We start from the raw sequence: 13,322 nt of genomic DNA on the forward strand, positions 1-13,322 counted from the left end.
AGTTGACCCCCCGCGTCCTGGGCCCCACCGCGAGCAAAGAAGGACCCATTGCTGGGCTGCTGTCACTACAGGCGTTTGGGCGGGAGTGCTCCAAGCCCCCCCGCTCGGCTATTCTGGGCGACTTAATGTCAGTCCCTGGAGGCCGAGCTGCCCAGCCTACCACCTGCCCCGTGCCCTACCATGGGTCATACTCTGCGATTCACTGGGTTTCTGACTCCAAACGCCATCCACTCTCCACTTCTCATTCCCCAGGGCCAGGGTGGGGATCTGGTCTTTGAAGATCTCCAGACCTTAGAAAAAATTTCCCTCAAGATCCCTAGTGTCATCTGCACCTGATTGTTGGGTGGAGGTGGGTGGCGGGAAGGGAGCACCTTGAACTTTGGGGTGCCTTCATGCAGGGCCTAGCGGTACCCAGGGTGTGTCCTCTGAGGGTAGAGATTAGTATCCATCAGGGCAGCCCCACGCACTGGGCTTGAACAGAGACTTCTTCAAAGATATACTCTGGGGATACTAGGGCTTTTGCAATCCTGGAAGCAATACCAGGATTGGCCTTTTACAACTTACTTCTTTGATTTATTCTTGTTGTGGAACAAGCTTGGAGGCCAAGAAATGAAGGGAGGGATTGGGACAGGGCAAAATGTGGTTAGACACTGAGAGATCTGACATCAGAGGATGCTCCCTCACCTAGCCAGCCTTACCTGGGATATCAGAAAGTTTGTTTTTGTTTCCCTACTCCAAAGCTCTAAAGTGCCCAGCAGGATTTTCTAGAGAAGGCTAATGCAGAGCAGTGTTTAAGAACTGTTATCTCTGTCAGCATTCCTGAAAAGGGAAGGCCATGCATTTGCCTGTATTTCACCTCCTCTTACCACCAATGACTCATGCTGGGTAAGCTTTATGGAAAAGTCAGAGAGGTCCATTGCTTGACATTGTACCCCAAGACTGGAGAAGACCCCCTATACCCATGGTTGGGGCACCTTCTCTGTGCTTCGGAATCTTGAACTGTTGACTGATTGTCACTGGCAACCACTTTTCCTGGTCAAAGTGGGAAAGGCAGAGGTTTGGACGTTTAGCAAGTGGTGGACGTTCTGGGTGACCTAAGGGGAAAACCCTGTCTGTAGGGTGGGCTGCAGAAGTGACTTAGGGATAGGCTGGCTGCAGATTTCTCTGAGTCCTGCTTGCAGTTCTCAACTCATCTCAGTCAGCTTACCTTTTCTGCCCACACCCTAGGCATACTCCCTGTTGATACTGATTCTGATTGGTATTACCAGAAGAAAAGGAGATGGGGCTTTAAGCACCTTTCCCTTTGTAGGCGTGTTTCCATGCAAATTTTGCAGGAAGGGGAGTTTCAATTTAGTTTAGATTAGTGTTATTGGTGGAAAGATGATCTGTTCTAAATGGAAAAGCTGAGGACAGACTTTGGGAATGTGGCATCTTATAGCCGATCGACTTTTTAATTTCATTTTTTAAAATTGTTTTTCAGAGACTTTCAAAAGAGAGCAAAACATGGCCCATAATGTCACTTCTCAGATATTTTTGCTGATATTAAATTTAAAAGTACTACATGTATGTACCTACATGACAAGTAAGAATAGAACAGAAACCTACACTTCAGCCTGTGAAATCCTCCTCTATGTTTTTTCCTAAAGGCACCTGCTCCTGTGGGTTTTTTATAATTCCTTCAAGAAAAATCATGCTTTCTTCCTCATTTATGTCTTTTTCTCTATATATGTTATGCCATATTTGCGTTGAGATTATACTGTCGCAGCATACTGCAGTTTTTTTAACCTCATAATGTATGTTGAGGATTTTTCCATGCCAATGTATGTGAATCTACTGATTTATTTTAGACAGCTGTATAATATTCCATTATATGTTGTGAACAAAATGTTTACTGATGGGTGCTTTGGCTGTTTCTTTCTTTTTTTTTCTCAGTTACAGTGTTTCCAGGCACATTCTTGTCTGTCCTTTTTTGGCACACTTTTAAAGTATATTAGTAGATTAATACCTGTATATACTCTTAAACTTTTGATGGCTCTTGTCAAATTACCTTCTAATAAGGCCAAAACAATTGATGTTTCTAAATGATGAGTGAGTGTAACCAACTTATTACTTTTTGTCTGTATTGGGTATTATTATGTACCTTATTTACATTTTTTTTGCCTAAATCATGAAAATAGTATTTCATTTTTTTGTTGCATTTTAAGTATATGTGAGGTTTAACATTTTCACAACATTGTCAACCATTCTGTGTATTTTTAAGTAAAAAGCCCGTTCACATCCCTTCTTCTTTTCTAGTAGGTTGTCAATTTTTCATTATTAAATTGATGAAGTTGTACTTTTTTTAGGATTCAATGCAACATTTCACAATACGATGTTACATGTATAATTGTGAAATAATAGACAACAAGGTATAAATTAGAAGACTGGGAAAGATTCTAATTGGAGACCTCAGAGGCTGCATTCTGTCTTTCCCAGTCAAGTGCTTTGTTCCAAAAGGAGACAATTGAGCTTTTTGCAAAGTAATGGAAAAAAGACTGATTTGAGACTGCCCCCTTTCAATTTCCAATGAGCTGGAAAGAAATATTTCTAACTAGGGTTTTGAGAAAGAATGCAGTTTGGGCAGGAAGATTTAGTGGGGGAGAGAAAGGATGTATTCTGGCAAAGGATGTGGCCCTGGAGGGTAAAATAATACCTAGAGGGACCTCCTTTAGTAGATGGAATTTTAAAAAGTCCAGGGGACTTGGCTTCCTCGGGATGGAGGTCCTTCTGAGGGATGTTGTCTGGGCTTGGGAGCTCCTGATGCTGAATGTGCAGTGACTCTGAGCACGGGGCCCGTGGCAGGTAATGTGTTCACTGGTTAATGGAAACTTGCTCATTTGTTTTCCTAAGAAGCCATTGTGGACTATCAAGTAAATAGCGCACATTTGGAAAATGATCTGAGTGCACATTTGGGGCCAAACTCTGTTCTGGCTTTATCATGAGCTTCGGAGGCTTCTGGGCAGGACAATGTCTTTCTTTTCTAGGGAAGTGAGAGCAGTAGGTGCTTTATAAGGCCTGACCGGAGAGTGAGTGTCTTTTGAGAGTGGCCCTGTTTGTGTCTGCTTGGCATTCAAAGCAGTCACTATTGGTACAGGTCTTTTGTTAACTGACATCTTATATAACAGATCCACTATGGTGCTGATGAGCTGTGACGAATGGTAATTAATATTCATTTATAAACTTCTTACTCCTTGCATTTTGCACTTCTAGGAGAAAAGTGCTGTGAAAAGCGCTTGGTGCTTTCTTTCTTCCCTCATCTTCCCCCCTCCTCAGCCTTTAACCCTTGTTGGATATAGATACAGGGGAAAGTGACTAACAGGCGAGCAAAAGACAGACAGACGTACAGCCTCCTATTAAAGGGTCTGAGGTGGGCGGGTGAGATGAAGGCACATCGGACAAGGTGCAGCTGGGGGCTGGAGGGCAGATAAAGGCTCTGCCTCAAGCCAATGACATCTCCTGGATCAGAATCCAGAGTGCACTTGGCCATCTTGGGGATTAAGGTCACTGCCACCCCATGCAATAGAGACAGCTGGGCCTAAAGTCAAAGGTTTTTTGAAGAGAGAGAGAATAGGAGAGAGTGGAAAAGAGAGTAGAAAGAGATATTATTCTCTTAAGAGAAGCAGAGAAAAACACTTTGGGATAGATGGACCCTTTCTGGAAGGGGTGGGCAGGTGTCCTGAGTGAGCTTGCAATGCTGGCCTCTGTAGAGAGAGGGGGCTCTCTGAGGACCAAGGGGCCCTCTGCTCAGGCTGATTCAGTTTGTTCCCAGTAGGCACTGCACCCTTTGGCAACCACTCTACAGGGGATTTTGATGATGGGTTTCTGCGAAGAAAACAGCGAAGGAACCGGACGACCTTCACCCTTCAGCAGGTAACAAGATCCATCCCCAATTCTCAGAGTCAGTTACCTCCTGCCTCTGTGAAGTCAGAGCTGAGCAACTTCTTGTCATTCAAAATAAGGCCAACTGATTACGTTAATGGATCTTTTTATTTTCTTGAACAATTTATGAATCAAGAAATATGTCCAGGGGAGGGTAGCTGACTTTGTCTTGTGATTCCAGGAAGCCTAATGAAGAGGTCACAGTGATCTCTACCATTGGTCTTAAATTGATGGCGTGGGGCATATCCCAGGTCAACACACAATAACCCTTTGAGGAAGGCAGGTCACACCTTCTGACCCCAAGTAGACAGATGGAAAAACTGGGACCCATGAAGTTGACTGTCTCATAGATGGTATTGTCGCCACAGGTGGGAGGGCTACCACCGGAATCTTGGTTTTGTATTTCCAAGGGTTGAGTTTTTCCCCTGAGATGGGTCTCTGTTCTGCTCCTGAACAAAGTGGAGCAGTTGTGAAGGTGACCCACAAACCTCTGTGAGGTTTCTGTGGGATTGGCCCGGGGAGGGCTTCTACAAATAGATTTCATTCTCTGTGTCCCATGGTGAAAGCTACGCAAGTTACTCTGTTTGTAAAGCCACCCCTGGATTTTTAATTCCTATGACAATATTTAAATGTAAATGCAAGAAATATTCCTACTTCTCTCATTTCCACTTCTTGGGAGAGCATTGAGGTTGTCATTAAGTCTGAATTCCTAAGTCATCTGGGATTGAAATTCTCATTCTGCGGAATCCATTCAAGGAGCTCTTTTCTCTATCTCCTTCCTTCATTGGATCTGTGAAACTGCTTCCTCACTGCTCGTAGCAGCTTTGAAATGTGCATCTGCTTCCCCCCACCTAGCCGCAGCCTCTCACCAGTAAATATTTTTTCCCTTTTACCAGCTGGAAGCTCTTGAGGCAGTCTTTGCCCAAACACACTACCCAGATGTCTTCACCAGAGAAGAGCTAGCCATGAAAATAAACCTCACAGAAGCCAGAGTGCAGGTAAACCTTCTTTTTAATTATTTAACTCTCTAATATTAAAACTGGCAAACTTTTTTTTTTTTGACATCATGACTGCAGAGTGCACATTTGGCCAAAGAAAGCAAATGAAGACTATCTGTCATTTTCATGATGCACTTTAATAACATCAACATAATGTGGAATATTAGATTAGGTTGATTAATCGGTCATTCATAATTAACTAGTGATAATGTTCTACACTAATTTGTCCGCGTCTCTAAGGTACTAAATTACATCAATGCACATCCATTTCCTTGCTTTGGAAAAAAAAAAAAAAAAGCTGAGATGCTATTCTCAAAGCAGATCTGACCGCTCTGGGGTGAGGCCGGTCAATTGCAGAGAACCGGCGTTTTCAGATGGGAAGCAGGATAGGATCTGCTTTCCAGAAATTGCATCATATCCAACTTTTCCCCTGCACGTGGACTCTTTCAGCAATGTGGATCCGAAGAATGCGTGCAATTTAAAAATCTTTAAACAGTGCAGTGAAAGGGCTGAGCCGAGATGAGCACAGCCTGCGTGAAGCGCCTCTAAGCAGGATTTCTTTTTCGAAGCTACACAGTGATTATGTTTAAGCGCACAAACCCGCCGAGCCCAGCAGATGTGCCCGAGTGCGAGAAGAACAGATTCACAGTGCCGCCTCTCCGGGCGAGCTATTCTTTGAGCACAATTATATATTCATTTTATTTATGGGGTTTCCTCCATGCTGTTTCTGTTCTTTTTTATGTAGGGGCTTGGGGTTAAGACTATGCAAAGATCTAATTGTAGGAAATATAATAGTTTGCTTTCGTTTCCCCTGGGTCATGTTAGTATCTCTTAAAAACCAATGGCTGAAGAGAGATAATGGAATTCTGAGCAGTAAATTGGGGGTTGTAAACAAATTATTTCCCCTATAATCAGATTATGTGATCCTGATTATTAAATCTGAACATGAATCATTGGTCATATGCGGGCAAATTAAACTGATTATTATTTGGAAATGAAAATCTTCTTTGGCCAGGATACCGTCTATCGTTTCTTTTTTTAATGCTAGCTTGCCAATAGCTGCCTAAAGACTGAACTGCAAATTGAGATAAATGACACAATTATTGAACATTCAGAAGTGGAAGATCATAACTTCTCCCTGAAAGGTGCAAGGGTAAGATAGGGGTGGTGACAATTAAAGCTGGGAATTGTTGTCCAGGCTGTTGTTGGCTATTATGCAGCCAGACAATGGCTGCGAAGCATTTGTTTAGTGAGCTTCCGTGTGGGGACACGGGCTTTGGTGGCGGGAAGGGAGATGTGTTTACATTTATACCCCTTGCTCATTCAAATATGATTAATGTTCTATAAAGCAGGGTCTTAATCGAAGCTGATGTTGTCAAACAATAACTAAATAGGGAAATAAACGACTCCATCATGCTCTTTCCTCAGAAGCAGGCGAACTGTCAGTGCAAAGTCATTAAAATATGATAATGAAAAATAGCTCAATTAAATGTTGTTATAGCTGTGACCTTCATTCAATTAAGACGCAAGAAAGTGTCTGCATTTTGCTTTGCATTTAACTGCCCTAAATTTAGAATATAGATAAAATCATTATTCAATGGTTGCTGATATGTGCAATTAAAAGCCAACTTGATTAAAAAAAGAAAGAAAGAAACCCAGTTAAAGGAGAATGAAAATGAAGAGATAGGGCGGGTTGGCAGAGGGCTCAGCCTTGAGGACCCAGGCTGTCTTCCTGGCCAGTGTGCTGGCCGGGGCAGAAGGAGAGGAGGCCTCCAACCCCAGCCCTAAATCAGAGGGAGGCCTAGCCATTTTTTTTTTAAATAAAGTCAAGGATTGTCTCCCAGGAGAGGAGAGGAGAGCAGAGGTTTTGCTTGATGCACTAAAGACAGTGGGATTTTGGTACCTTAGGGTATACCTTGAGTTTGGATTTACCAGCTTCTATGCAGCCTGTCCTTCTGCAAAAGTAGTTTGGTTTTTAAGGCTTAAAAAATCTGACACCCCTCTCTAAGAAGGTGCTTAAGTCAAGGTGAATCACAAGCCTCCTGCTGACTTGAGGATAATAGAGATGATGACACTAGCTAATATTCATTGAGTGATTGATTGTTATGTGCCTGGTACTGTGTTCAGTGTTTTACATGCGTGTCAACCTTCCTAACGATGCTTGGGGTTGCTGTTATCATTGTCCCCGAAATAGTTTGAATCATGGTCCTGAGCCACGTCATTGGGCTTCACATTGTGGATTTGTCATTTGCCATCTGGACAACCTTGGGCATGTTAATTAACCTCTCTGTGTTTAATTCCCTATCTGTAAAATGGGGACAGCAGGACTACTTACCTCATAGGGTTGCAGTGGGTCTAAATCGAGGCCCAGAATTCTAAATCATAGCCGACTCCAGAGTCAGGGATTCTATTAGGTGCACTGAGCTGGTCATGAACTTGTGATGATTTCGAAGTTAGACGACAGGTATGAGACCAGATACACCCAGGCCTCAGCCTGTTGGATGACTGAATGAGTCTTTTTGATGAGAAGGCCTGGAGTGGTGTTTTCTAAGCTGCTTTGACAATGATCCCCCAGCAGTAAATATGTTTCACATCAAATAAATGGACTCCGGGCAATGCAGCTCTGAGAATCTCCACAAGGCAATACTTTTACCCTTCCTGTGGGCAATGCATTTAAATACTTTCTATTATTCAACATTCATTCTTGAAACATGCCTGTCATAAGCTTGGAAGATGATCCAACCCATCCGTGGTACAGAAGCTCAGTTCAGAGAGTACAAAGTAGGCAGGGGCTGCAGGGTGAGCCGTGGGCACCTGCCCGGGGTCTAGACCTTCACGTTGGGGTTCTGGCTCCTCCCTCTTTTCTGATTTTATGCTTCCCTTGGGTGTGTGTTTCCCATTCTGATTTAGGTTTGGTTCCAGAACCGAAGAGCCAAGTGGAGGAAAACAGAGAGAGGGGCCTCCGACCAGGAACCAGGTGCCAAGGAACCCATGGCAGAGGTGACGCCACCACCTGTGAGAAACATCAACTCCCCGCCCCCTGGGGACCAGGGCCGGAACAAGAAAGAGGCGCTGGAGGCCCAGCAGAGGTGAGACTGGCTGGACCTGGGGCCCAGGGAGCTCAGGCCCAGACACACGAGGGTACTCAATGAAAATTTCTATCGTTGCCAGCCTGGGGCGAACTGTGGGTCCTGCTGGTCCTTTCTTCCCCTCCTGCTTACCAGGGACCCTCCTGAACACAGCCACCTACGCTCAGGCCTTGTCACACGTGGCCTCCCTGAAGGGTGAGTTTGGCTCTGCTTGGCGGGTATGGTCTCATGGGGAGGGTGGAGTCTGACTGGCCCATTGTTTTGGCTCTGCTTATCCTCACACCCAAACCCACTGGGCTCCCGTCTTCTCCTGTCAATCACAGCTGGGGACACAGACACAGGTCCATACTTGCTATCTTGCTTGTTTCTACATAGAGTTCTACATGCATGTGGATGTTGCTGTTAAGGGTCAACGACAGAGGGCTTGTCCTAGAGGTGATTACTTCAAAAGTGACCATTTCATATTTATAACTTCCCCATTCCCTCTGGCAGCATTTTTAGGTGCTGGCCTGCAACTTATGGGGGAAGCCTGGGGAAGGAAACCATCTCTATTTCTCAGGACCCTTTCTCATATGTGCAGCTAGTCCACTTGCTTTCCCTTGGGACTCCTGAGACCAGAGGTCCAAAGTCTTAGGATTTGTGGCTTTCCAAGATTTGCTCTCTTCTCAGTGACTGTTGTTATATGAAGGCTGAAAATCATTAGGGTTGTTTTTCAGGCCCAGAGAGAGAAATCCCTGCAGGACTGTCCCTTGGGGATTTTTGGGGTACCTTTCCTGATGAAAAGACCCATCAGTGGCTCTTAATTCCTTGTCACAAACTTATTTGTCCAATGATCAGGCTGGAGAGCTACACTGTCCAGGAAAATGTTGAGCCCCAGTGGCTTTTGGGGGGAGTATGAGTACCTGCACCCCACCTCCTAAATTCCCAGTGACGAACAAGCCCTGACTCCCTCTAGGTTTTTCCCTGATGATGGGCAGTGGGAGAGGCCTCCTTAAGGTGTCTGCTGCTTGTCATGTGCTAGAGATGACTTTTCATTGCCAGACACCACAGAGTGTGGCATTCTGCATTGCAATATGGAGGCCAAAGGAGAACGTGATGAAATCTCCCTAGGGAGTCTGTGAGAAGGAGAGAGGGGCATTGTAGGCATAGGGAGCAGCATGTGCAAAGGTTACCAGGTGTGGGGAGGAGAACCAGGCTTGCCTGGAGAATGGCTGCTATCCTGGGTGCCCAGAGATAAGGTGGAGGGTGCCTGGCAAGGGCTAGGGCTCAAAGGCCCTGAATGCCAGCCCTAGGTCTGGGCTTTCCGTTCTTGGAGGTGGAGTCCTGAGGCCTGGAGACACTTTGTAGTGGTCAGGCAGCTGGGTGAATCCCCTCCCTTAGTTTACTGGTGTGGGTGGCTGAAGCTCAAATCCAGACCCCTCCCGCCAGCACTTCCTTCTGCTTCAGGGCCCACTGCTCCTGGGGCTATGCACAACCTCCCTCCTCTGCAGCCTCAGAACATGTTCACAGGACACAGTAGTCTGCTTTGGAACTATAGGTTAAGATCCCTAATTTAAAAATCTGAAATCCCACATGCTTTCAAATCTGAAACACGTTGTCATCATGTCACCACAAGTAAAAAATTCCACACTTGACTCATATGATGGGTTGTGGTAAAAACACAGACACAATAAAAACATTGTGTAATGTTACCTTTAGGCCAAGTGCATGAGGTATAACATAAATGAATTTTGTGTTTAGACTTGGGTCTTGTCCTGTCCCCAATATATATCATTTACATACATACATATGTATGTAAATATTCCAAAATCTGAAAAATATCTTAAATCCAAACACTTTTGGTGCCAAGCATTTTAGATAAGGAATACTCAAACTGTGCAGAGGTGGGGTTGACCAATTGGAAGGGAGTCCCAGAAGGAGATTGATTACCCGTGGGATTTGGGAATTATCTGAGGGCTGGTCTTAGCAAAGGAGCAATTCTATAGCTGTGCATCTAACAAACCTTGTTTTCTGAGCTTATCGTGGTGGCCCATGCCTGGGATTTACCCAGCTGCCTGACCAGCTATTCAGGAGGCTGAAACAGGAGGATTGCAAGTTTGCGGCCAACCTCAGGAACTTAGTGAGGCCTTGTCTCAAAATAAAAAATAAAATGGGCTGGGGATGCAGCTCAGTGGTAAATAGCCCGTGGATTCAATTACCACTTCACCTTCACTGTCCACCGTCTCCAGCTATCCTCCAAACCAAAAATGAAAAAAACAACAAAACCTGTCTGCTTTGGTGAGGGCCAGCTCAGGGCAACACTTTTTAATACATAGTTTTTGCCTGCCCCACTCTGACCCCACAAGTAGGAGGTGATTCACATGTTTGCTTGTCCTGGTATCCCTTGGGGCATCTCTGCTAAGTCAAACTGAGGCCCTGGTGGAAGCCCATCGTGTCTGGAGGTGGGTCTTGAGGGCTAGACTTCAGGGCAGGGAGGTTGGGAGAAGCCAAGGGCAGCAAGTGAGAGGGAGACAGAGTGGGACTTACGTCTCCCCTGTCTTGTGGGAGCCCCTCGCTCGGCATCAACACAGGGCAGAAACAAGGTTAGTGGGGGCGCTACTGCAGAACTGGACCAGCCGTTTACACATCCATCCATTCTCCCTTCTCCCCAGCTTCCCTTCCTGAAGCCCTTTTGTCTGGGCTGTGACCCTGGAACCTGCCCTGTGCCTGCCTTTCGAAATGGACACTCCTTGGTTGCTGCCAGCCTGGGGGTGTGTGGGCCATACAGAAGTGGCAGAAATCACGGGGTGCTCACCAGAATTGGGCACATCTTTGTGCATTTTTAAGGGTCCTGTTTGGGCAGCCTGCTGAATCCCATTGAGGCACCCTTCCTGACTACAGTCAGGGGACAACAAGGTTTGTTGGGGCTGTCAACGGGCTGAGATGTTTCCAGAACCAGGCAAGCCATGAGTAAAGTGAGCCATGAGCTGGTAGAGACCTGGACTCATCCATTTATCTCCCAGTTCCCTATGTATACATTTTTCCCTGGTTCCTGCCCATGGAGGCAGGTGAGAATTGGGTCAAAAATTTACTTTTCTTTTTCTTTCTCCCTGCTTCTCTCCTACTCTTTCTTTCTTTCTTTCAGATTGAACCCAGGCCTTCACACATCTCAGGCATTGTCTTTGTGTGTAGGTGTGGTCTTTGCCTTCCCCAATACAAAAGAGTTCTTGCTCATTTTTCTGGAAACACAGGGTCCTTTTCCCATTTTTGAGAGGCACAGGGCTGGGCTGGGGGTGGGGATTTCTTCCATCCCTCCCATCTCTGCTTTCTGAGCTCTTCTCTGTGCACACCTACCTCCTCCTCACCTCCTCCCTCCAGCAAAGCTTTTCTCTGGGCTCATCCTGACACTCTGTGGCTCTGTCCCCTGGCTTTCCAGGACAGCTGGCTTTTCATCTCCAGACAGCTAAGCCATGATGGAAAGGAGGGAAAAGAACAATCACAGAAAACTCTCTCTTGTTCTGCCAGGCAATCTTGTGTCTTAAACTCACTTGATTCTCATGGTGACACAGTCATCATCGTGCTAGGAGGGGACCTATAGTCAGATGGCTAGAGAATAGAGCTAAGATAGTCCTGAGATGATAGCTGATATGGGTTGGGGTATCTTTGCTTTCTAAAATCACCTGACCCCACTGTGGGGGCCCTTCTGGAAATGAGATGTTCTGATCTGGAAATCCTGGAGCTAGGTCTGAGTCAGCTCGTTGGCTCTACTTCTCTCTAAGCCAGGTGGTGCTGTAGCCTCAGAAGGTATGTTTGGAGAAAATTACAGGACACAGGCTGAGAGACGTACACCTGCTTGGCTTCTGAACACCCCCGGGGTTTGATGCTTAATTGTTTTGAGGGTCACATATTAAGGACTTTGGTACCAGAACAGCTTCCTGACCCTTGCACCTTATGTCCTATGTCCTTTTCTTTTCACCAAGCTCCAGAAATTAAGTGAACAGTCCTACCTGGGCCCAGGAGAGGAGTCAGCCCAATTTTCTAGGGCCTGGCTCAGTCCCAGGAGCTCGGAGCTGACACCCAGGCTCCAAGCTGAAACCCAGGCTCCCTCACCCTGCCTGTACCCCCAAATGCTGGGCAGAACTATTGGGTCAAGCTGTGCTTTTCTTGGGCCTGAACTCTGCTTCTAGGAGCTGCTGACCAGTGAGAAAACTGCTTCAGCTCCATGGGTGGAGCATCATGCAGGCTGGTGCTCTCTTAAAACATGAGAAATTGAGGTTCAGGTCAGGGAATACACTTGCTCAGACCTCACTGATGCTCTCCTTATCATCCTGATGTGCCCTTTTTTTACAGACACCACTTATTTTTTTGTTCCTCTAAGTGAGCACCTGCTTGTAGGGGGAGTAATGAGAAGCCTTGACATTTACCCTGTTTTTGCAGCACATGAGGACAGCTGAGTCCTCTAGAGGAAGGTTGTCTGGACTCAGGCCCACTAGAGATCAGGATCAGTGAGAGCGGAGCCCCTTGGCCCTTTCCAGTTCAAAGATCCAACCTGCTTCTCCAGGCCTGTGGCAACTGGCGACAGAGCCAGAAGCAGTGAATCTAAGCTAATTTCAGCTCCTACACCAAAAATGGTACCTGTGTCTTTCCCTAGGATGTGTCCTACATGGTTCACATAGCCCAGAAAGCATATGTAACTAGGTAGGCACCTGAATTCTGGCTTAGTAGTAGACACCACTCTGGGTGTTGCTCTCTTCTGTGATTGAGGATCTGAGCTACGGCTGCCTGGCTACATCAGCCCCCTAGTCAAAGTGAGAGCAAACACAGGGCTCCCAACACCCAGGACAAGATCTGTTCTTCCAGTGAGTACCTGGAGCACCTGGACTAATAGTCTCAGGGCTAACTGCCCAAAGATCATTGTGTATAGTTATAGAGCCACGGACTCTGGATTGGGGGTACGTCTTTTGGTTCTAGGCATTGTGATGGTATGAGGTCCTTGCCTTATAAACATCAAGAAAGCCCCCTGGAGTGTTTGTGAGATAGCTTAGTGCTTGCTGAGATTGCCGAGTACCTTTAAGCAGTGGTCCCTGAAGTCCTTAGATATTTTAAGTTAGTTTTGAGGGTCTTCACTTGCCTAGAAGTTCTTTGGCTTTGAAAGTCTTCTGAAAACGAGAATGCTCTTGGATCTTATAGTGGTCCCTTGGTATCTTCAGGGAATTTGTTCCAGAACCCCCTCATATACCAAAATCTGCAGAAGGTCACTTCCCTTATATAGAATGGTTTAGCATTTATACATAACTGATGCATATACTTTAATCACTTCTAGATTTCTCATGATACC

General features: G+C 45.8%; 1 protein-coding gene across 1 annotated transcript in view; it reads left to right on the plus strand.

The window, feature by feature from the left end:
• The first annotated feature begins 180 nt into the window (after nucleotides 1–180).
• Nucleotides 181–13,322, plus strand: part of Drgx (dorsal root ganglia homeobox) — a 29,613-nt gene continuing 16,471 nt past the window's right edge. Inside the window, exons 1-5 of the mRNA XM_048807591.1 lie at nucleotides 181–259; nucleotides 3,812–3,909; nucleotides 4,815–4,916; nucleotides 7,827–8,005; nucleotides 8,088–8,200. Coding sequence (XP_048663548.1) covers nucleotides 181–259; nucleotides 3,812–3,909; nucleotides 4,815–4,916; nucleotides 7,827–8,005; nucleotides 8,088–8,200 — 571 coding nt within the window. The remainder of the gene's footprint in view (nucleotides 260–3,811; nucleotides 3,910–4,814; nucleotides 4,917–7,826; nucleotides 8,006–8,087; nucleotides 8,201–13,322) is intronic.

The sequence above is a fragment of the Marmota marmota genome, unplaced genomic scaffold (genome assembly GCF_001458135.2).
Source record: "Marmota marmota marmota unplaced genomic scaffold, marMar, whole genome shotgun sequence".
Taxonomy (NCBI): Eukaryota; Metazoa; Chordata; class Mammalia; order Rodentia; family Sciuridae; genus Marmota; species Marmota marmota.